The sequence below is a fragment of the Aythya marila genome, assembly GCF_965140915.1.
Source record: "Aythya marila genome assembly, chromosome: 2".
Taxonomy (NCBI): Eukaryota; Metazoa; Chordata; class Aves; order Anseriformes; family Anatidae; genus Aythya; species Aythya marila.
Window position 1 is genome coordinate 32,872,309 of NC_139043.1, and position 22,676 is coordinate 32,894,984.

General features: G+C 36.9%; 1 protein-coding gene across 5 annotated transcripts in view; it reads right to left on the reverse strand.

The window, feature by feature from the left end:
* Window positions 1-22,676, reverse strand: part of MACC1 (MET transcriptional regulator MACC1) — a 151,030-nt gene that overhangs the window by 107,312 nt on the left and 21,042 nt on the right. For 4 of the 5 annotated variants that reach the window (XR_014316950.1, XR_014316951.1, XR_014316952.1 and 1 more), the window contains exons 2-5: window positions 20,034-20,148; window positions 15,733-17,771; window positions 12,874-13,062; window positions 7,763-8,300 (exon numbers count right to left, since the gene is read on the reverse strand). Coding sequence is in view for 1 of the 5 variants with exons in the window: in XM_082753895.1 (XP_082610021.1) it covers window positions 8,085-8,300; window positions 12,874-13,062; window positions 15,733-17,771; window positions 20,034-20,148 (2,559 nt within the window). In the remaining 4 variants the exon portion in view is untranslated. Of the gene's footprint in view, window positions 1-4,490; window positions 8,301-12,873; window positions 13,063-15,732; window positions 17,772-20,033; window positions 20,149-22,676 lie in introns of those variants that run through there. The other variant, XM_082753895.1, reaches the window with a different exon arrangement.

Below are 22,676 nucleotides of genomic sequence, written 5' to 3' on the forward strand. Positions count from 1 at the left end.
GAAATAAGAAATAATATTTCAATTAATAAAATCAATTTCAATTTCAATTAATAAAATCTTGTCAAAAGTCTTGTTACTGAACATTCCAGATATACATCTGACATTACTTAAAGTCTCTGCAATTATTTAATTGAAAATTTGAAAATTGAGAAATAATACAATATATATTTTTTTCTTACTTGTAGACTGGGTGCTACAGAATCTCTGGTCCTACTTACAGTTGGGTCTGACACAGAAAGACAGACTCTCTATCAATGCCTTTGTCTGCTAAAGATATTTCCAAGCTTTTATTTTTATTGGCCATATGTACATTTCCAAGGCCGAAATAAAAGAATTACAGCAGTTTGGATTTCTACAAAAACATCCTGTCTCAGAGGTCCACGGGTAAGTGAATAAAAACATCTCTTACACAGTTAATGTTAACTCATCACATTTTATGTCCTACAGTTACAATGCAGGCTAGTTCCTCTGTCCTAAAGGCCCCCAAGGCATCTGCACATGGTGCTAGGGTGTCACTAACCCCTCACAGGAGCCCACCCAAAAATTGGACCATGTGTCTGAGAGTGTTGTCCAAATGTTTCATGCACTCTGGCAGCTTGGTGTCATAATCACTTCCCTGGGGACCTGTTCAGTGCCTGACCACCCTCTTCTCAGTGAAGAACCTTTTGATAATATTCAACCTGAGCCTTATTAACCATATCTCTTAGCAAACACACAAACTAACAATAATCCAGGAAAATATAAAGACAGGAATGCCCAATGGATGAGGCCTGAACTGGATTTGGAATGGATATATCCTTTGGGTGACCTTCAAAAATTTTTTTCTGCCTTCACTTTGCTTGTGCTTTTTCCTCACTTTCCATATTATCTCAAATCATTGTACAATAGATCTTCAATGTTAAACAAGCCATTGATGTAGTACAAACAGATAATAATAAGAATCATTCAAGTAATAATAACAATTCCTTTTCTCCTCCCCTCTCCTTTTTTTCCTTACCCTCCTCTCCAGACACACTTTAGAGCAGACACCAATAAGCTGTGAAGGGGGCTTGAAATGTGTTGATTGGCTGTTAATATCTTCCGGTGGTTTTAATTACAGTATCTTCCACACCCTGTATTTTGTCACATTTCTTTCCCTACTGAAGTAACATGACACGAATTTCAGTACGATTACAATAGTCACGTGTAAGTTCCATCAATATCATTCTTAAACTCCAGCGTGTTGAGTTTCTGTGCCAGCAGTGCTTACCTTTATGCAACCAAATCTCCAAAGCATAATCCTACTTCTGAAGTCTTTCAAAAGAACAAAAGCCATGTGAGGTAAAGGCACTGTTAAAAACAGTTGACTAACCTTAACTGCTGTGCAGTTCCTAAATTTCCTTGCCTAATTCATTTAAAAATGTATAAAATAGCAGGAAATCTGGAACCTGTGAGAACGTGTCTTTTGTCCAGGGTCAAAAATCATCCTGCATGTTTGGCTTCTGTCTATAAAAGACAGGACTATCACATGTCTGTGTTTTCTTTTAATTTTCATCTGGATAAGTTCTTCTTTCCTGCCCTCAAAGTTATGCGTGGGCAGATTTTTTTTTGGCTGGTTCAGCCTGCATCCAGGTTGTTTTCAACCTCATCAGGGGCCAGATCCTGGCCTTTCTCCCTGAGCAAAGAGCCAAGCAAAGGGCTGGGCTCAGCTGCTGTGGTGCTCACATCAGAGCATTGCATGCGGTTGGTCAGAGTGGGAAGGGGTGATGACAGGGTTTGTAAAAACCCAGGAAGGACCTACAGGGCTGTAAGGCAGTGGGCAGGGGGGCAGTCAAGCTGGACAGAAGCTGACAGAGGTGGGTCAAGCTTAGGAGAAGCTCTGGGGGAGGGCGAAGGTGCAGAGGGTTGCAGTCAGAGGGTTGGGATCTCAGGGAAGACAGGGACCCAGGGCTGTGTGCAAGGGAGGGAGACAGAGGTGGGGTGAGAGTTTGTGCTGAATGACTGCTAGCCAGGGCAAGAGGAAGGGGAGGGCACCGCCAGGGAGAGGGACAAGAGGTTTTAGAGGGATTGGCAGGCATGGGAAAGCAGGCTGGAAGCATGGGGCACAAAGGGGTCTCTGTAAACAAGGCACTGATATGAGCACATCTAACCAAAACCTGCAGTGGAAAGTATGCACAGAAACAGCTCTCACATATCACTCTCCTCGTCTCAGCTGCACCAGCTCTCTTGCTTTAATGGAGTAGTTTGCCTTTTAGAGGCAAACAAAAATGATGAAAGGACAAGGTCCATTTAGTTTCTCTACAGTAGTTTGATATCAGTTTGATAACCTAGCTTGCAGCATATGCAGACAGCCTCTGAAGTCATCTTGCCAGCTAAAGGTCTCCAGTCATGTGTCCATATGTATGAAAATGGGCCTTCTGACCTAAAACCTTACTGATGCTTGCAGGCACATGGAGCTAATTCAGATTTCCATTTCTATGAGATAATCCCCTGACACCATGACTAAGCTTTGTAATTTATTCATCAAGATGTCCCAGCCTCCCTCTTGTTTTGTGACGTCTTCTTGCTGGAGCTTTTGGGCTCTGGCGTTTTTTTTTGTTGTTGTTGTTGTTGTTTTTTTGTGTTTTTTTTTTTTTTGTTTGTTTGTTTGTTTTGTTTTAAATTATTTATTTATTTTATTTTAGATTTGATAATCCTATTTAACCCTCCTGCAAATGGGACCCCAAGGACCGCTTTTCAGTTACACACAATTAGTTTTATAAGGAGTATTATTAAACCATCCATTAGCTGTTTTGTGTTACTTTTGTGTGTGTGTTTGTTTTGTTTTGTTTTTTTAAAACTCCTTTATTAATAACAATAAAGGCTTTTGTAAGAAGAATAGAAGGTGGCATTATATGAAATGGTTTCAGATTCTAATAATAACATTTCTTTTTTGTGAGTAGAATTATGACATGAGCTTTCTTGTGTAAGATTTCCTTTACAATATGTCACTCCTTCCCACCCACCCTGCATCCTTTGTTCCTTTCATGTTTTCCACACTGATGGATGACATAGGGCTGTGCTGGATCCTGAGAGATAATAAAGTCCATGGAAAAAGTTTGACTGGGGTGCCATTTCCTTACCTAGACTTCAGCATCCAGGCCAGAGGATGACAACTCATCCCAACCAGCAGCTCTTGGCACTTGAAACCATGGACCAGGTAAGAGGCCATGGTCATTGCAGAGTAAATTCACAAGCTATCTCGTGGGTGGGGGCACAAGGGAGGTGTCAAAGAGCCTGCTGGGATGTGAGGATTCTAATGAGAGCACCAGGAGGGTCAGCTTGGGAACAGGTGCCTGCCTGGTCCATCCCTGCAACCTCCAGGGCAGTGTAAGAAACCAAGCAGGTGTGGGATATGTTTGTCCCTGCTGCATTCCTGGTATCTGACTCTGCATTGTACTCAGCTGGTGGCTGTACACAGGCCATCACATTTTTTGATAAATCTGACTGTCTTTTGCACCCATTTATGCTATTGCCTTCAAAAACATCCCATAACAACTCATTCCACAGTTCCTCACTGCGTGAAAAGCTACTTCAACTTATTTCTAAATCCATTGCCTGATAACTTTGTTGTTACAAGACATACTGAATAGTCATTGCTTATTCACTTCCTCCCAGTCAGTCCTGATTTTCCTTATTCTCAGTGTATTGCATTTGCCAAGGCTGCATTTTAGATCTTGTTCTGAATTTACCACAAATGTAATGTTTAAAATGCTGGAATTTGGAATGGAGCTGAATGCACTTGTCTTTGCTGGGTCTCTTGGGACTATTGTACTTCCAACCTTATTCCTCGCAGGCCAGTTCATTTACATTTTAAAACCTGAGATTTAGTCTGAATATGTAAATACACCTTCCAGTTGGAATAGTAATTCCTGCTACTTAGTTTTAAATTAAAATCCAGATCATTAATTTAGGATTGAAGGTATAGGCTGTATTCCTGGACAAGTTGTTCTGAAAGGGTATCAAGTAGCAATTTGAGTTGAGAGAACTGAAATACAAATATAATTAAAAACAATCAGCAGTATTATTACTTTCTCCAAAAGGTTCAGAAGCTCCTGCTAGTATTGACTGACCTTTCCAAACAAAGGTTCACCTTTCCAAACATGCCTACATGATTCTGCCACAAAAAGGAGAAGGGGCACATCCCTGTGAGAAGACCACCCCAGCAAGCTCCGCAGACAGCCCTGTTCTCAGTAGTGGGTTCATTCTGCTGCCTCAGGAGGTGGTAAAAGCAAGTTATTTTTGCTTATGAACAGGCTAAAAGGAGTGTCTATCCATGTTTTTAAAACAGAATTTTTAAATTAAGGAAAATATGCATATAGGTATTATTCAATTCCCTGGTATTAATCCAACTGTGATCTTTTACTCTGTGGAAATCTTCCTCTTTTTTTTTTGACTTACAAAAGCAAAATAAAACCCATGCAAGATTTCAGTGGACAATATAATTTCCCCTTGTTTATTTTTTTAAAAATATATACTGTTATTAAAAAAAAAAAAAAATAGATAACATATATACATTGGCAACACATACAAAAAAGCACTTTCTGTACTAAGAAAAATCACAAGGTTATTTTAAAGACTACATCCCAATTCATACTGTCTTTAGACATTTACTGACAGCAGGAGAACCATCAGGAACAAGAGTCAGCACCCACTCTAGGCTAACATCTTCTTTACAGACCTACAATTGTTCTAGAACTTCTGTGACAACTTTAACAGACAGGATGCTCTCTCCTGTTACTGTGCAGAATGCCTTTTGATATATATTTATACTTAAGAATAGCCTTTATTGTTTAGATTGATCTGCATTTGTTGGCTTGATTGAAAAAAAAAAAAAAAGTTGCTGCTTTGGAGCGGCATAGTGTTTGCTTTTCACACAGCTTAGGTTAACAGGAAGAATTTGTGAAAAATCAGTCATTTTCACAAAAAGTGACTTAAAAATGACACTTGCCCACAGCCCTTTGCATTTCTCTGCCCTTGGCAGGAAAAGGGTGGCCCTTTTTCTTCCCTGGAGAAGTCAATAATGCCACTACCCATCCCTCAACCCAGAGACTGTCTTGAGGAGTAGCCCTTTGATTGTATTTTAAAAGAAACTTTCTTTGCTCTCCCTAAACCTCTGCTTTCCAAAAGAAAATCAAGTGAAACCTATGGAACCGAGTCCTTCCATAAACCCAGATGAAGGACTAGAACTACTTTGGGGGAATAATTTGCTTTTTCTCTCCCTTCTTGACATCTGTTAATTTAGACATATGCCACCACACCATGCCATGGAATGGCACAGAGCTTAGTTGCCTCTGCACTACGATAACAGGAGTGTCTTCCAGTTTCACTGAAAAAAACATCATTTCTAGTGCAAGTAGCAGCTAGATTTACAGCTACCCACTGTGGAGCATGTCTGCCCCATCCAAGGACAGATAGAGCTGCAGGAATCATTTTTCCAGTTTTTATGGTTAGGTGAAATCATAAAATTATTGGGTGCTCACACATTTTTTCACCTGTTTGTTTAAGAAAAGCACTTATACAGATGTTAGGATAGTGAGTGGAAGGGTCTTGTAAGCCTACACACATAAGGGAAAATTGAATGGAAACTGAAAGCAGAGGGTCATTTAAGGTGGAGACCAGGGTATTTTTCCTTGTCTCCTCTCAAAGAGTTGTTAATCTCACCCTGCTTTGCAGAAACCCAAGAAGGTATGTGTGCAGGCTCATGGGAAAGCTGTTCTCTCTTGACAGGGTGGGAGGAAAGGAGAAAAGGTCAAGAACAGAGTGTGTTTACCAAAGCCATGTGCTCCTTGCTGTGTGCTGCTGCTGAGTGCAGCTGCTTCCACTCTCAGCTGGCATTTTGTGGTTTTGAATACTAGAGCACTAAATAAAATATGGGGTTTTAATACCTTTTTTTTTTTTTTTTTTTTTTTAAATGTATCCAGTGTGGGCTGCTAAAGTAAACAGAATATTGCACGAGTGCACATTTCATTCATATGAGCAGAAACTTAAAGCAGAAATGGGGAGAGCAATTAGCAACAAAATCCTACAGTACAGACCCTGGAGTACAGCACGACTATGGACAGATATAAATTCCCTTTTAAAGAAATATACTTGCAAGACCAGTTGCATAATACTGCAAGCTAAGGAGAACACTGACTCACTAAGTCAATATTTGCTAAAGCTACCAGGCCAAATTCAACTCTTGTTCTGGGCAAAAACAATTTTGCTGTTGTTTCACAGCAATGAAAGAAGCAAGCCTAAAGACTAAATCTGGGAAATCTACAAAAAAAAAAAAAAAAAAAGTCCCTGTTGTAAGTGTTATTTTAAAGAATTCATTTTTTTTTTTTTTAATTATTTTTTTTTAATATATAGCTTTAATATTTCAATTTAGCATTTTACCTTTAAAGAAGACTACTTTAAAGGGAGCCAGTATGTACCTTTTCCTTACTCAGCTACATGACAGAGGAAGCCAACAGATACTTTCTCCCCTTTGGGGAGCTTCATTACTGCAAGCAGGAGAGAACAGCTTGTGTCTGCACAGGAGCACAAGATAACAAGAGAATGTTGTTTTATATTTACTTTGCAGCACTTTTTAAAACTACAAAGGACATAGTATAAAATAGGTACTAGCACCTGAAACAACAAAAATCTCTGATAATCTTCATCTTTGTTCTCCAGGTTTCATTGATCAGCAGAAAATTATGTTCTGAATCCCTCATGCTGTTGCAAATCAGGAGCAAGTCCACTGAAGCCAAATGACTTCCATGCATGCTAATTTGGTCATGCCTTGACACTTAAGGGTCTTTTGGTGAGTGAGCTCTTCTGTTACTGAGGAAAGTGCTCTTTTGCTCATGGCTCCTCCTGAGCCATGCGTACTTTGGGAAAACTTAATGAAAGTAGAAAGGAAAGCAGGTTGGAGGAAAGAGGAGGGGAAATTTTTTTTTTTTTTACATGTGCTATTTGTTTTTAGAGTCACTAAAACTTCCTTCTTAGTAGATGCCATCTAAGAACAGAAGCACAGGTTCTGGACTACTAGTTTGTGGTACTCCAGAAAGAATTTGGCTTTGTCTTGTCAACTGTGACAACAGAACACAATTTTTCTTTTCAACTGCTTCTCATGAGTATGTGCTGATGCTTCTGAATATATGTTGATCAAAGATAGTCAAAAGGAATTTAACTTTTTTTGGAGCTACCACTTAACTAAATATCTATTTAAAAGCTTATGTTAAAAAAAAAAAAATAAGTCTGGTTAGCCTGTAGTGATTATTCAACCTGCATTTTCTACTTTGATTAAAAAAACCTAGTAATTACAAGATTTTTATTGTTTGTATCCAAGCAGGGTTCTTTTTACAGCATATGACTAATGAGAATTAATTGCTGCATAAAAAAAAAAAAAAAAAAAAAGTAATCTAAAGGCACCCCAGTTAACTGTTTTTTATTTTTTATTTTTAGAAAAAAATATAGAAAATATAGAAAAGAATGATAAAACAGAAGATGGTATTAACTGTCTACAGCCTTTCTGTACGTACCAAGCCAGTATGTCATATTAAATAACTTGAATTCCTGTTTTGGGACGAGAGGGATTTTGCCCCAGTTGAGGACAAAGAATCCTAAAGTTCTTTCAAGGCTACCCTGAAGCCACTGGTCTTATAGATGAGGGCTTTGGACATCAATTAAAACTTATTAAATATTCAAATTTTAATGTCCCTGAAAATAATGTTTCTAGGTGCCTAGATTTCTAGGCCCCATCAGCTACACTTACCTGTGCATGGTTCTGTTTCTACAACTGATCTCCACTTAGAAATCGGTGCAATCAGAAATAGTTCCTTGTAGAAAGTGGCCTATAGAATTCCAGCCATTTTTATTGACTTCACCAGTTTATTCCCCCACTCTTCTCCTATTTCCTTTTCCTTTATAGTTTTTAGCAAGCTCTGTTAATCTCAGGTAGCTGTAGTTGAGAACGGGCCTATACTCAACATCACCTCAGGTAAAACAGACTTCATTTTGCCCTGTTCTGGAACCATCGATGAAACACAAATAACTGTACAGTTTCCAGGAGAATTTCCAAAACCATGCTTGGTAGTCTACTCTTCTTCCTCAATTTTGGAGAAAGCACTTGCCCTTAATACTTCCATGCAATTCACAAGAATCAATGTTCCGGTTAACTCTCGCCACTGTTTTGTTACTGGGTTTTTCATTTTATCCAAGGCTGACTGCAGGTCTTGTAAGACATCCCTGTAACTATCTCCATAATGGGCAGCCCACGTGTAGAGAAAGTCATATGCAGGTTTCCACATCATCTGCAAATAAAGGAAGAAATGATAAGGTTTATTTGCAGAAATCTAATTATTTAGCTAAATCTCTCCAATAGTGGAAAAGTAAGAGAGAAAAGAAAAAAAAAATGTATTTGATCCCTAGCTACACTGAAATGCTTTATTACATAGGGCATATTCATTTAAAAACAAACAAAAACAAAAGGACTCTGGTAACCTTATGTACTTCATTTAAATGAAAGTCTTTAATTCTCAGAGAGGTAAATAAGGGAAAGAAAAATCCTTCATTCAGATGATTATCACCAAGTCAGAATATATCTGTGTCTGAAAGTAAAACTCAAAGCACAGGGGTAGAAGGAAAACACTTGATCATTTTTGCAATTCACACACCCAGCAGCAGTTTTCCTATTTGGAGTTTCACTTTGCTTTTGGTAGTTAAAGACCCACTTTGTCTCGTTAAGATCCCACTGTCCCCCTGCTGTATAACTTAGTCAGGACCTTTCAAACATACTTCTTTTCTTTACAAAATATTTTCTGGTAACATCAGCAGAAGGATCCATCTATTAAAAGAAAACAAAACAGAAACAAACAAAAACATTCCAGGAACAGTGGAATGAGAAGTTTTTATAATAATCTTCTTAAAATTACATGCAATTTAAAGTGTTCTGGTACAAATGAAGGAAATAAAAAACAGGTTACCACTGTTCCTTTTTGCAAATTATAATACGTTTAATTATTTTATGCCAAACAAATATGGAGCATATCCTTCCCAAATGTAATTTGTCATTTGCCAAGTTATATTAATGAAGCTATGACAGCATGATTCAGATACCAAGCTAGATTTACATCCTTCAAAGTGCTGATGTGGAGAGTAAGTTTCTTCTGTTTACAAACAGAAATATTGTTTTCCCAGCTGCTGCTTTTGCAAATTTAACTTGGGTGACTAGTTCCCTACTCCTCATTGGCAATAGAGGTTTTGCAAACAGCAATTGAGTTAACAATTGCATGGATGATGCATAAAGGTGAAGAAATCTTTCACTTTCCTAAATGGTACTATCATATGCTGTTTTAAAAGAAATACACTGATGCATAAAAACACATGAACAGATATGCACACGTGTATGTATGCACACAGATGTGATCAGAAAGCCTCTTAATTCTACAAGATTTAACTTTTATTTATATATATATATATATAATGAAAAAGCAGTTTTAATGGTTCAGAAGAAAAATGGTTATTTTTGAGTATAATTCTGTGAATTTAGAAGTGAAAAAACATAAAGCTCTGCTTCCTTGATTTGAGCTCTATTTGTTTGATCTCTAGAAGATTTAAGTAGCTGGAGAAAATTTCTTTGCCCATGATGCTGAGCTTTTCTCCACATTTGGGCTAAAAACTTATCGCAAGATTCGTTCTACTGTAGTTTTTGTCAACAGCTCCCTCATTTTCTGCTGCCTTTCTCCCCCATCCTCAAATGGAAAAACTCATACAACTCATCTCCTCCATAGCATATCTCAAATCTGATTAGTCTGGTATCTGCCTTTAGTTTAAACCATATGAAAGTGCCCATGCTTTGAATGAAATCTGCCATTTTAGCTCCAGAGGGGAGAAGGATATCACTATTTATCCCAAATGAACCATGCTTACTGCAGACTTTAAGCAAATCAGTCTTAATTCATAACCATAAGGTTACAAAAGGATGGAAGAAAAGTCACTTAGTGTCCTGTGAGAAGAAATGGAAAAAGATTAATTCTTTCATCAGATGTTACTTTGAGAAGAAGAAGAAGAAAAGTTTGTAATGTACTACTATAAATACTTGATATTATAACTTATTTTAGTGAAATAAAGCATTTCACCATGCTTGCATTTATGTTGAGATCAGAAAGTTTCTTTATTCCTATTTCTAGCTTGATAAACAAGGTATCCAACAAGAGAAGCTAGGATTTCCTGATACATTACTGCTGGCTGTGCTTTTCTCTGCCTCCTGCTTCCTTTCCTTATATTCCTGTTGAACCAGGCTATTTGAAGGATTATGGTATAACCTTCTGTTTGATCATCTTCACTAGTATGTGAAAAAACAGGAAATATTAAAAGATGCTATTCTTTGACTTACACTGAAGGTCAGACTGACACTGTACAGTAAGAGAAGCAACTGAAATCTTTAAAATAAAAACCTTGTTTTCTTCAACTCTAGCACTTTTTTTTTTTTTTTTTTTTTTTTTTCCCCTCCCCTCTCTAAAACAACAGAAGAAAATAGATAACTAAAAGCTTTATGAATTGGTCATCAGTGATGACCAATTAAGGAAGCAGTATTCTACATTCTCATCATACATAACTAATACTGAAGATCTGAGGTAGGTCCTTCTCGACATCTGCATACTCTAATGTAATGGCTGAAGTGTATTGTGTTTGACATCCCTGAATTTTGTCAAAGGAGATTTTTAGGCAAACTATTAAATCACTGAAGTATGCTGGGCAAGTCATTGCTTCAGCTACATGCCTGCACTTTCCCTCTTCTCCCTCTACCTCTGCTGAGTAGGTAATAATGATACGTACATCCTCAGTAAAGTGATTTGGAATTTACTGATGAAAAGCTCTTCAAAAGCTAGGCACCAAGTGTATGCACCTCAAGTTGCCTCTGCAATCATCAGAGAAAAGATTTCTCCCACCAAGTAAAATATTCAGTAAAAACATTTTTTGACCAATCAATCCTTTTGATGGTAGAATAGTTCTTGATGAGTAAATAATTGGTTCATGTTTTCAGACAATAGTCAATCATTAGTCAAAACTTATTACTCTTTCATCTTTGCTTAGTTTCCCACTCGCGCACCAACTATTATCAACAGGAAATATTTCCATTAGAAAACTCCAGGCTAGAATAAGATGATTTTAATCGGGTTTATTTTATAGCTGCTATATAAATGCAATGATCGCCAATCAGTCTGAAACAAGCAGTCAGGCTAATGTTAGTCTTCTAACAACACTGGGGGCTTGCCCACACAGGTATGAATTTACACTGCATTAGCTACATTCATTTTACTTCCCACATAAGCACTCCTACTGAACAATATACATGTAATGTTATAAGCAGAGGATTGTTTTCTGTGTACAGAGGTTCAATTCACTAGATCACTGAGAAGTTTCAAAGGTCAGTAGAAAGCACTGAAATTAAAGCTTAAATTCACAGGACAGTGAGGATGCTGATTCTCCATGTGAGATACTAGTGCTAGAAACCTGGTATGCTTTAAACTCACACCTGTGCAGACAGACATAGCTAATAATGAGGTGTTTTTTGTTTATTTGTTTGTTTTCACAAAAGAGTAGCAGACTAGGGTATGCTGGAACTGAGAGTTTTATTAGGAAAAAAAAAAGGAGTAAGGTGCATCCATGCACAAGTAATGTACCCATAACAACTGGAGAAACAAACAAGCAAGCAAGAAAACAAGCAAAAACAACAAGAGCATATGAAATAGCTCAGAGGAAAGTAAGATCATACGAGTAGGAAGTGTTTGCAAACAGTAATGATAATTTTGCAGGAAATGCAGAATGTTATATAGAAATGCTTGGAGTTATGGTCAAACATTGGACTGGAGGTGGGGAGAGGCATTTAAAGGGAGTAAGAGGTTCATGATCAGAGCAGAAATCTCTTGATAGCAATCATAAGGCAGACAGAATTGAGATGAAAGACTCAGTGGATTCATACTGCAGAAAGGAAAATTCCCTGTCAGAGAACAGGGAGAATCAGCTACAGGGAAAGAAAATGGAAATAAAAAATTAATCCCAAGTTGTCGTGCAGGTATGAATGGGAAATTGAATCCATTCATTAGGTACTGAGATTTGAGAGAAAAGGAATTCAGGCTCGATATTGTGCATTATTTGCAATAATGAGGGAATAGATAGTAGAGGCAAAGGGAGAGTCAAAGCAAAAGCTAAACAGAAAGGTCAATTTATGAGTGTCAGTAACACTCAAAAAGAGGATGCTCAGGATAAAACCTAGTCTGAGGCCTAGTAGTCATTGGCACACAACTCTGTGGATCCCACAGTTCTGGATCAGTTCCAACAGTGGATCCCATTGCTTTGGTGTTAAAGTAGAGAAATATAGGTAGCAAGTTGGATGCCCAGGCAAAGATGTGTCAGGAGCACAGGCTGGCCCTTAACTGAGAAGCATAAGTGTAAGCCCAACCTAAGTCTTGTGACATCTCTGTCACATTGCATGGATGCCATGGGTACCTTTGAGCACCTTCAGATAGCACTAGAGATATATTTATGTACCTGAATTTCTTCTTAAATGTGTACACACTAAAATACATCTGAGAGGACAACTTTTTATTCAGAAGTCATCCTTCTGTTTAACCAGAATGCTTTACAAAGGAGGGTAAATAACATGAACTGCATGGCAATTAAAAGAGGGTTTGTCAGGTTCATATAATAGGTCAGAGGTGGAAGTGGTGTCAGAGTTTGTCTTGCCTGAGTTAAAAGGTGACAAATCTGACACAAACACAGAATGGAAAAGCGTTTCTTCTACACATAGCAAGGAAGAAGAAAGGTCATTGACTGCATTTGAGGAGCAAGCACATACACTGCTTTACGCCAGAGCCTTACCTCCAGAGCTACTGCTCCACTTTTTCCTTGGTGGGGTACCTCATAAGCCTCTATTTGCTGCTTTGTGAGTCGGGCTAGTTTCTCTGCGAGCTCCCGCCAGTATTTGCCAAGCTTCACAGCTGAAGTCAAAATGATGGTGTCCTGGGTAAGACGTGCCACTAATCCCTGGCAATCTATTTTCAAAAGTGCCTGCAACAATCATTTTCATTAGTGTTCCTTCACCAAGGAGTTTCCTACAAACATCATTATAATTTGTTTTCACTATTCTGCAATTTTAAGCAGACAGAACAGCTTCCCCTCCTCAGGTTTTACTTTCCCTAAAAGGTATTGTCAATAATTTCATAGGAAAACTGCCCATAAGCTTAAGAAAAAAAAAAAAATAGACTGGCATTCATCTGCTTCAGCATTCCAGTGTTGCATGGGTGCTGCCAAGCTCAAGGATCCTAAAGGAAAAATATTTTTCTTCAGCAAAAATATCTGGGACATCAAACTGAGCTTCTTAAAGAATGACATGGAACTTAAAAATGAAATTAGAGCACTCTTATACGAAGGTATGATCCTTAGTTTACTTTTCCAGAAAATCATTGATTACAATGGCCAGTACCCTCTGATTTACTCCCCCCACATAACCAATAATTTGCTGACCATTTCACAGAAACACAAGCATTAAAATCTTCATTCCCGTATGCTAAATGATCTTCTAAGAACAAACAAATTAAAGTGTTTCCAGCAGTGAAGCCCTGAAATGAAGATATATTGCGTTGTCCTTTATTATTTGCTTACACAAGAGCTAATAAGAAAATAGGTAAATAGGTGGTATTTTTTTTTTTATTTTTTTCTCTTCAAATTAAGAACAGTATGTTCCACTGTAAATATTGACTTTTCAGTGCAAGATCAAGAACCAAACCCAGAAAAGCTCCTTAGTTTCCAGATTTTCAAGAAAATATCAAGCATTTCTCTACAAAATAGACATCTGTAACATTTAGTCAAAATAAATAAATAAATAAATAAATAAATAAAAATCCTCATTGCAAACAGTAGAATTTTTGGTATGCAAGATGTCTAATATAACTTAATTAATTAGAAAATACTGAATATGGATCCAAAACTCTCATGCTACTGCCTGTCTAGAATAAGATACTGAAGTAGCTAGCAAGAAGCAGACTATAGTGTACAGTAACAAATCCTTTTACACTTCAGCAAAGTGTACACCAAGCTGTTCAGTTTGTCTTTGATCTGATGAGAACCAAGAACCTTATTAGACGTGAAAACAGGAAATTAATTAAAATAACTAACCAGTAAATTCTATCAACAAGTAACATAAAAGATAAGTCTTTAAGTCTAGCTTTAGAAAAACAGGGAATTGCTTTTGTATTTCATAGCTCATAATCATATACATCTGAAAAAAAAAATAAACTTGTTAATCTAATTGAACTCTACTTTTTGCCTGTTCTGGTGTGACCCCTTCATATCATCATATTCAATCAAAAGTTTGGGTCATTTTCATTTTTAGCTGCTCCCGCCCTTTGGAGACAGCAAACTAAACTGTCCTTTGTACTTGTTCAGTTTTATTTCATTTAGTGCAGAGTTAGGAATTGTGTAAGCCACCACTGCTGCCAAAATTTTCTGAATCTTTTTGCTGAAATTGCTGTCAACACATCAAAGAGAACAAACTAGTTATGAGAAGCACACCCTGTTGAGGTTTGCAATTCACAGGGACAGTCAAAAGGTTTCAGATGAAGGGCTGAATTCACGTATTTTTAAAACATGAATTTTTAAACACACATTTTTTGTTTACACACACTTCATCTTTGAATGAAAAACTTAATTTTCTTTTGTCCCTAAATATACTAGAACACTTTCAGGCAGAGACAAGGACAGAATTGAGTAATCCTGAATTCCAAATTAGTGTGCACGCAGCTCTAAGAGTAAATTTTCAATATTTTAATTATTATTTATTTTATTATTAAATATTTTAATTATTTGAATGCAAAATAATATGCTTTAAAATGCAACCAATTACCTCAAAGCACATAGGAGTAAATCACATAATTTACATGTAGCAGTACTGCATCATGTAGAAGTTGTTCAGTGGCTTGCAACTGAGGCCCATGAAAATACCTGTTAAAATACTTTTATTACTGTCCTTAGGTAGCTACAACATTAACTATGAAGTTGTCATGTATAGAAAGAAAATGTTGTCTTCAACAGGTGGGTCATGATTTGCCTGCTTTAAAAACATAACGCAATCTTAGACATGCATATTACAGCAGACATACTAATAATAGAGTTCCCAAACTACATGGTTGCTAATTGCTTCCAATTGGGATTGGAAGCAACTCAGGGAAACAGTTTACCATGATCATGACTTCCATGACGAAAGACAACTATTTCAATCCTAGCCTTTTATATATATATATACATACATATATATATATACACACACACACATATATGTGTGTGTGTGTATATAAATATACATATATATATATATATATATGTGTGTGTGTGTGTGTGTGTGTGTGTATATAAGGCCAGGATTGAAATATACACACAAACACACACACACACACACATATATATATATATATGTATATATGTATAAATATGTATATAAGTAATCACACATGAACCTCCTGGAACTCTTACAGGATGCTATTTAGAATGAATTGATCATAGTATTATTTTTCATGAGAATCTAGATGTACTTTCCACCTATAGGTATCTGCAAGTTTTAGTAATTCGTTAGGGTTTATAAAGAATCCTGTAAAGGTGCAGAACAGTATTTTGTTGTTCATATATTGAGTAGCCTGTTGGCAATATATTCCCAATAACCAAGTTAGTTCATGCAATACTTACAATAATGAGCTCATAAAGGAATAGTCTCTTTTTTTTGTTAGCATGGCAGTCTTCCTTTAGCCTCTTCACAACATGTGCAACTCTGTCCGATTCTTTATCGCCATGTGCCTCATTAAAGTCATCCAAAGACATATGTGAATATCCTAGCACGTCAGACAAAGCTCTCCAGTCATAAACACTCTCTGACACTGTAGATAAAACTACCGAGTAGATATAAGTCAGTTTTTTAAATGGCAATACGATTTGTTCAACAAGACTCCTGGTTGTTAGCTCACTGTCAGTAGTGTCCATAGCTTGCTCTTTAGAAATCACTTTTATGTTTTTGCAATGTACCAGACCAATCTTTTTTCTGAGAACTCCTACATACCACTCCTTTATTTTAGTTTGTCCAATGGCTTTTACTTTATCTTCACCAAGAAGTGCTATTGTATCCCCTTTAAAATATTCTAACAAATAGTCAATCTTATTTTGACGTAACACAGTTTTCAAAGCCACTCCATAAGTATTAACATTTAAAATTTTGTCTTGAAACTTTGGATATTTAACTGTTGGTATTAAAAATAAAGGTGCAGACTTGATTTCTTTGCGTTTTTGTAAACGTTTTGGCCTAGTGATAATTCCACTTAATTTTGGAGCTGGATCAGGGGTAGTAACATGGAACTGCATTACTTGGCTACTTCTTAAGACTTTAATCTGAACAAGAAAAACAAAGAAATGCATCTCCCTGCATCCTAGCATGGAAAACAGGAATTGGTGTCGGACCATTTCACCAGTTTTCAGTTCCTCCTCTTTAATATTTTTGCTTTGGTCTTCCATCTTTACCTCAAAATCTGGATCACAGGATACCAAAGAAATGTTTAGATCCTGGGGCTTTTCCAGCAGAAATGTATGTTTTCCCCACAGCTGAAACACAACAGGAGGCATATTTTTCCCCCCCTTTTTTATATCACAAATTGTAAGCTTTCCTGGAATGTAGTTATGACCAAACACTGCAAAAACTGCTGTAAAAGATGGATGAATATATTTGGGACCATAAATTCCAACTGAGACAGTTCTATGCACATAATCCCAGACATTAGTGGCTGGAGGCTGGAGCTTGTTTGCCTGGACTGCAATCACTGCGTACATCACATGACTTAGGTCCGTTAGTTTCACTTGTATGGTATCTTGATAAGTGTAGCAATTCCCCAGTTTCTTAAAAGGTCCTTCTTTATTGAAACTAAAAAAACACACAATATCACTCATAACCTGGCTGAGAGGATCATTCTTCACTTGAGCTGCAACTTTCACCTCCAGGAAAATAGCTTCTTTCGTGTTGAGGTTGCTCAGCGTGAGTTCTATCAGAGGACTTACAGTGCTAGACAAGTCATTGTTAAAGGAAGAGGGAGGATTAAGAATAGCCCTTAAGCCAACTTCTTGGAATTCTCCAGGTAATACGTGACCCACAGGGATGTGAACATTGATATCAGAGTCAGGTAGATGAACTGAACCCCCTTCATGGTTCAGTTTACAAACTATATGAATGTCAGTAGCTTGCGTCTGTGCCCATCCAGGACTATGGCTCATGGCTTCTAAATCTAGGCAAGACCGAGTCAGCTGTCGGTGATTCAACCAAGCCATCTTGTAGGCTTCACGGTCGTTTTGAAGACATGTAATGTCTGAAGGTATAGTTTTTTGAGGTATTGTCTTGCAAGGATTAAATCTTCGGTTATCAATAATATCCAAGAAGTCAGAAACACTCTTGGATCGTCCAGATCTTCTTGCTGAGGTCTTTCTTAGAAGACAGTCTATATCTAGCTCGTCACCTGAGGAAGCCAAAGAATCCCTATTGCTAGAAACTTTAGAGAACAAATAGGGTTTTTCTTTCAAGACAGAAAGGTATTTATTATTTTCATTTCTATTGGAAGCAGCTATGTCATGTACAAAAGGGTTGGAGGCTGACAATTCATTCCAGAAAGGATTGGTCTTGGAAACAACATGGGCATGTTTTAAGAGGTCAGACCAGTCAATATCCAAATCCAATTTACTTTCATTGACATCTGTTTAAAAGAAAGAAACAGAAGTATTTCCTAAATCACAGAAACTTGACACATTTCATTCATTTCTAACCAATACTCTATTAAATTGATGACAGGAAACTAAATTTATCCCCCTAAAATGCACACAGATCAAGTTGTTATAGAAAAGATTTATATATTTCTTCTTCAGGACTTTAAAGAGCATCAATATTGATTTCTAAGCAACATTAAGAATTTTGTTAATAATAAATAAAGTGTGCAACTGAATTACTGTTGAAGGATGTAAAGCATCTGCAAGATGCTGATCATTACCAACTCCTAGAACTATTAATTGGCATCAAGTATACTAAGGTACCTTAAGCTTTAAACCCTTACATTTCAGTAATCTTTGGCCTGTTACAAAATTTTATGCATTTCTTTCCTTTTTTTTTTTTTTTCTCTATGCAAAGATTAAACAACTACTGTTTCATTTTTTGAACACTGTAGACACTACAGATAAATGTGTTATTCAGGATTCCCTTTCATGGTAGTGCCCATGCATTTAATTGATAACAGCACTATTACAATTCATTTGTCTTAATGGAATTTGTTACACTATCTTTCCTTTTAAAAATTCATTGGTATAATTTATGAATTGCACAATTTGAAATTGAGAGAAATGTTTTTGTGGCTATTATTTTTTGACATTGAACTTAAATAAGCAAATAAAGATACAAGTAATATTTAAATATGGCTTCTAATAAAAATACTCATCATTAACAATGTCTATTTGTTGTGAATATGTCTCAAGTCTATATTAATAACAGTTCCCAGAAGCTGGTTTATAGGTTAAGACTCATACCTCCTGCAACAAACAGTGTTTGAAACCTTTTATGCTAAAGTTTTCTGTGACTAACAGTTTGCCATTATTATTCTATAGCATCCCTTCTTCCTACATCCTTACAAAGAATTTTAATGTGAGTGGGGAAAGACAGCACTGCTATTCATTCAGCATACTTACATCTTTCACTATTACACTACCCATAATAGCTTCCACCTTCTCCAAAGTTATTAATTACTGCTCAAATGTAGGAATGACAGTGCACTCAACCAAAATAAATAAATAAATAAAAATGCTGAAGCATTTGTACTTCTCGTTTCCAATTTTTCATGAACTGTGACAAAAAAGCCCAAACAGTGATTATTTTTTCTACATTTCCTGAAAAATCCTGAGTGAGAAGAACCAAAATGGAATTTATCTGGAATGCTGTTGGTGGGATGAGTGAGCCTGGGGATAGCTCTTGACCTGGGCTTGGCCAGGAACACCAGACTGCTCAATGGCCAGCTGAAAAGGCTTTTAATTTCTGCCCAATGTCCAAAAGCTTTCCCTGCATTGTGTTGCTATTACAGTACAATCCTTTATTAGAAAATAAATTAAATAATCCCCAAAATAACATTCTATAAATACATATGTATTAAAAAATAAAAATAAAATAAAAACACTCCAGCCTTCCCCTTTCTAAAGGGTATGTTTCCACAGGAAGTCTGAGCTGAAAACTCTGGCAGAGCCCAAATCATTAGGCTGGATTCTTTTCTCATGCCAAGGTAACAGTACAGGTTACCGAGGTGCTATATGTTAGCAAGAAAGTAATTTCTACTCCCCAGATTGCACAGCAAGTGCCAGACTCACTCTTACATCTGCTACTAAACAAAAGCTAAGAGAAGTTCTATCTTGTGAAGGGGAACGTTCTCTTAACTTTTTGGCTAACAATGAGATTAAAGTCACTTTTGTTTTAACTCAGATTAACTCCGCTGACATTAAACACAATTTTCTACAGGCTAAAAGTCAAGTTTTTAACCAGTACTAACTCCAAAGTTATCCTGCCAGATTTCTGGTATTTTAAAGAAACCTTAAATGAAAGGAGCTTGGATAACAAACATACCCTAAATAAATCCTAAATAACAAACATACACTAAGTAGAATTTATCCATGTAAGGTTAATGGTTCCAGCAATTCCTCCCAACCTGCCTGACCCACATTTATTATAACAGGGGACTTGTCTTTTGCTGTCAATTTTCTCCTAGGCGGCTTTTTGACAACTCCTTGCACTCTGATTCCAGGGACATCCATGATGGCCTGGGTAGTACAAAACAAAAATAATACAAGCAAACAACAACAAAAAAAAACCTCTGTTGTGCAGGGGTTTACAGAATAGCGGTAACTCTTTACACTATCAGGAACTTTGCAGAAGTACAGACTTTAGGTGGAAAGCCTTAGTAAAGAAAATAACAGAAGATACATACTGTAGGTGGCTGAAGGTGTCCGGTCATCCACATCAATCAAAGTCCCTTCTGACCTGCTCCGAGGAATCTCTGAGTTGTGGAGGGAAGCTGCTCCACTACTGGAAGTGTTTTCCTCCTAGAAAACAGTTAAATGTATAAAACATTAGCAAATATGTAACTTGAAAAAGGAGAAACTGATGAATAGTCGAGCTTTGCTCCTGTGATGGGATAAATTAAAAAAAAAAAAAAAAAAAAATCCTAAGTGAAGTTATGGTGTAAGACTAAATTTATGAAGTCTGCCCAAGAGCATCATAATCCCAAGTGAGTCTTACTACTTAATTTACAGCAAAAATACCAGATGCAACAGCCATAGTACAATGCAGTATCCCAGACCCTGGCGAAGTCCAGTATGTCACACAACTAAATGTCTTGCAGTTGGAACTAAGACAGTTATACAATATCTTCCATTCTGAATGTCTTGAATAAAAACTTAATATATCAATAAAATCACAGAATTTTAGGGTTTGGAAAGGACCTTGAAAGATCATCTAGTCCAATCCCCCTGACAGAGCAGGAACACCTAGATTAGGTCACACAGATCATCGGGTCAAATAAACATCCAAAGTTTCTAGCCAACCTTATCTTAAAAAGGGAATTAGAAGGGGAAGATCTAGGTCCATTCCTTCCTCTGTCAATTGATATAAAATATTACTGACCCCTTCTGCTTTATTATTCTTCCTATGCTCTTCCCTGAGTGAACATCAGTTCAGATTTTCCTGTTAGTCTGTACATGTATGACTTAAAACACACTACCAAGGGGTGCATTCCAGCACAGCAACAACCTAATAGAGGATGCTCAGGTCTCTCCTTTTCTCTTCTGGTTACAAGAAGTTCTGTTTGATTTTGACATCATTTGCATATGGCCACATGAGAGCTGTAAACCAGGTGCTGTGGTTAAAACAAAAAAAAAGAGTCAAGAGCAAACCTCTCACAAAGGCAGGGCATGAGGGACATTCCTCTAAGGCAGGTGACAGGGAAATGGACATTTACAGGTACTACTGCTTATTGCTGTTTTCAGCTGCCCAGGAAGACGAATTGCAGACCTTTGAAGGAGTGTTGGGTATCTATGTGCCAAAGTTACTGCATCCCAACAGCAGAAGCTGGAGGAAATACAGTCTTCTAGACCTCTTTATACAGGAGAGCTCATTAAATCTGTGTTATAAGCCAAGATCACTTAATGACTTTCCCAGAAAGCTCTGACTATCCTTATACGTAGTGTGGTAGTACGGGATGATTGCCAATAAACACATGAAGACATGGATTTAAAGCTTTTTTTTAAAAAAAAATTATTTATTTAATTTATTTAATTTATTTAATTATTTATTTAATTTTTTTTAAATTTATTTATTTAATAAAAATGGGGGGAAGTCACAAAGTCACAATTCTGTGGTGTATCCACAGGATAGAAAAGCTAGCTTTGTTCAGGAGTCTGAAGTATTGCAAACTGCCACTTCTTCAGCAGCAACTGCAGCCTACTCAGATCTCGATTTCTTGATTAATTGTGATTAAAATTAAACTAAACTAAAAAAAAAAAAAAAAAAAAAAAAAAAAGATGTATTAGGCTTGATTTTTCTGTAGCAGTAAGAAAAAAGAATTTTAGTAGGTGAGTTTTGGGAAAAAGGAAGCATGCATTACATCAAAACATTACTGAATGAGAAACTGGAAGCTAGCTGACTGTCTCCATTGCATACAAGGTGATAGTTGAAGACATGATTTTTTTCTGCACTACAGATGTAAATTGGTACTTTTTATTCTTATTACAAGGGCTACATTCAGGAAATGGCAATCTGTTCAGATGTGGATTTGTACTCAGGCATGATGCAAGGCTGACATCAGGCTAAGGCTGAAAGTTACCCAGCAGTTTTGCTGTTGTAGGGCAGTAAGGACTTTCAGGTTCCCCTGTTGCCAGAAACCTCAGCCTCTGGCCTTAGAAGATCTGATTTCAGACGGCAGTGAAAGCTAGCATCCAAGACTAATAGTTTGCAGCTTCTGTTATTAATGCTGTACCAACACCAAACTGGAACCAAAGATGCCTCCTTCATCCCAACCTACACTGTCATCCCAACATCTGACATCCCACACCTCTATAAAAATGTCAGTGCTCCTTCCATCTGTGGTAAATAGCAGTATCTTTGATAATGCATATGCATTACTTCAAAGAAATTGTTTTGCATTGCAGCTGCAACTCGAAGTTTGAAGAACTGAACATATATTAACACGCAAGATTTTCAGACTTCTACATCATGGATTAGGGTTATTTAATCACCAGTGTTAGGTAACCATAGTCTAAACTCCCAGTTAAGTGTACAAAAAGAAAGTTTACTTCTTACAGTATGAGTGTATGTGTTGCCAGCACTAATCCCTGACTGACGATTTATTGATCAAATGACATATTAATCTAAGAACAATTCTTTAAATAGTTAATAAAAAGCACAAGTATTTCAGTAGCTCTGAGACGTGGGAGGCAGTAAGTAAAGATGAGGAAAGAGCACACAACAGTGCAAGTAGCTGCAGAAAAACTAAAATAGGAAACCCTAAGGGAAGGGGGAGGGAGAGAAAATGAAAAAGAAAAACAAATCTCGTACACAGTGGGAGTATATTGAC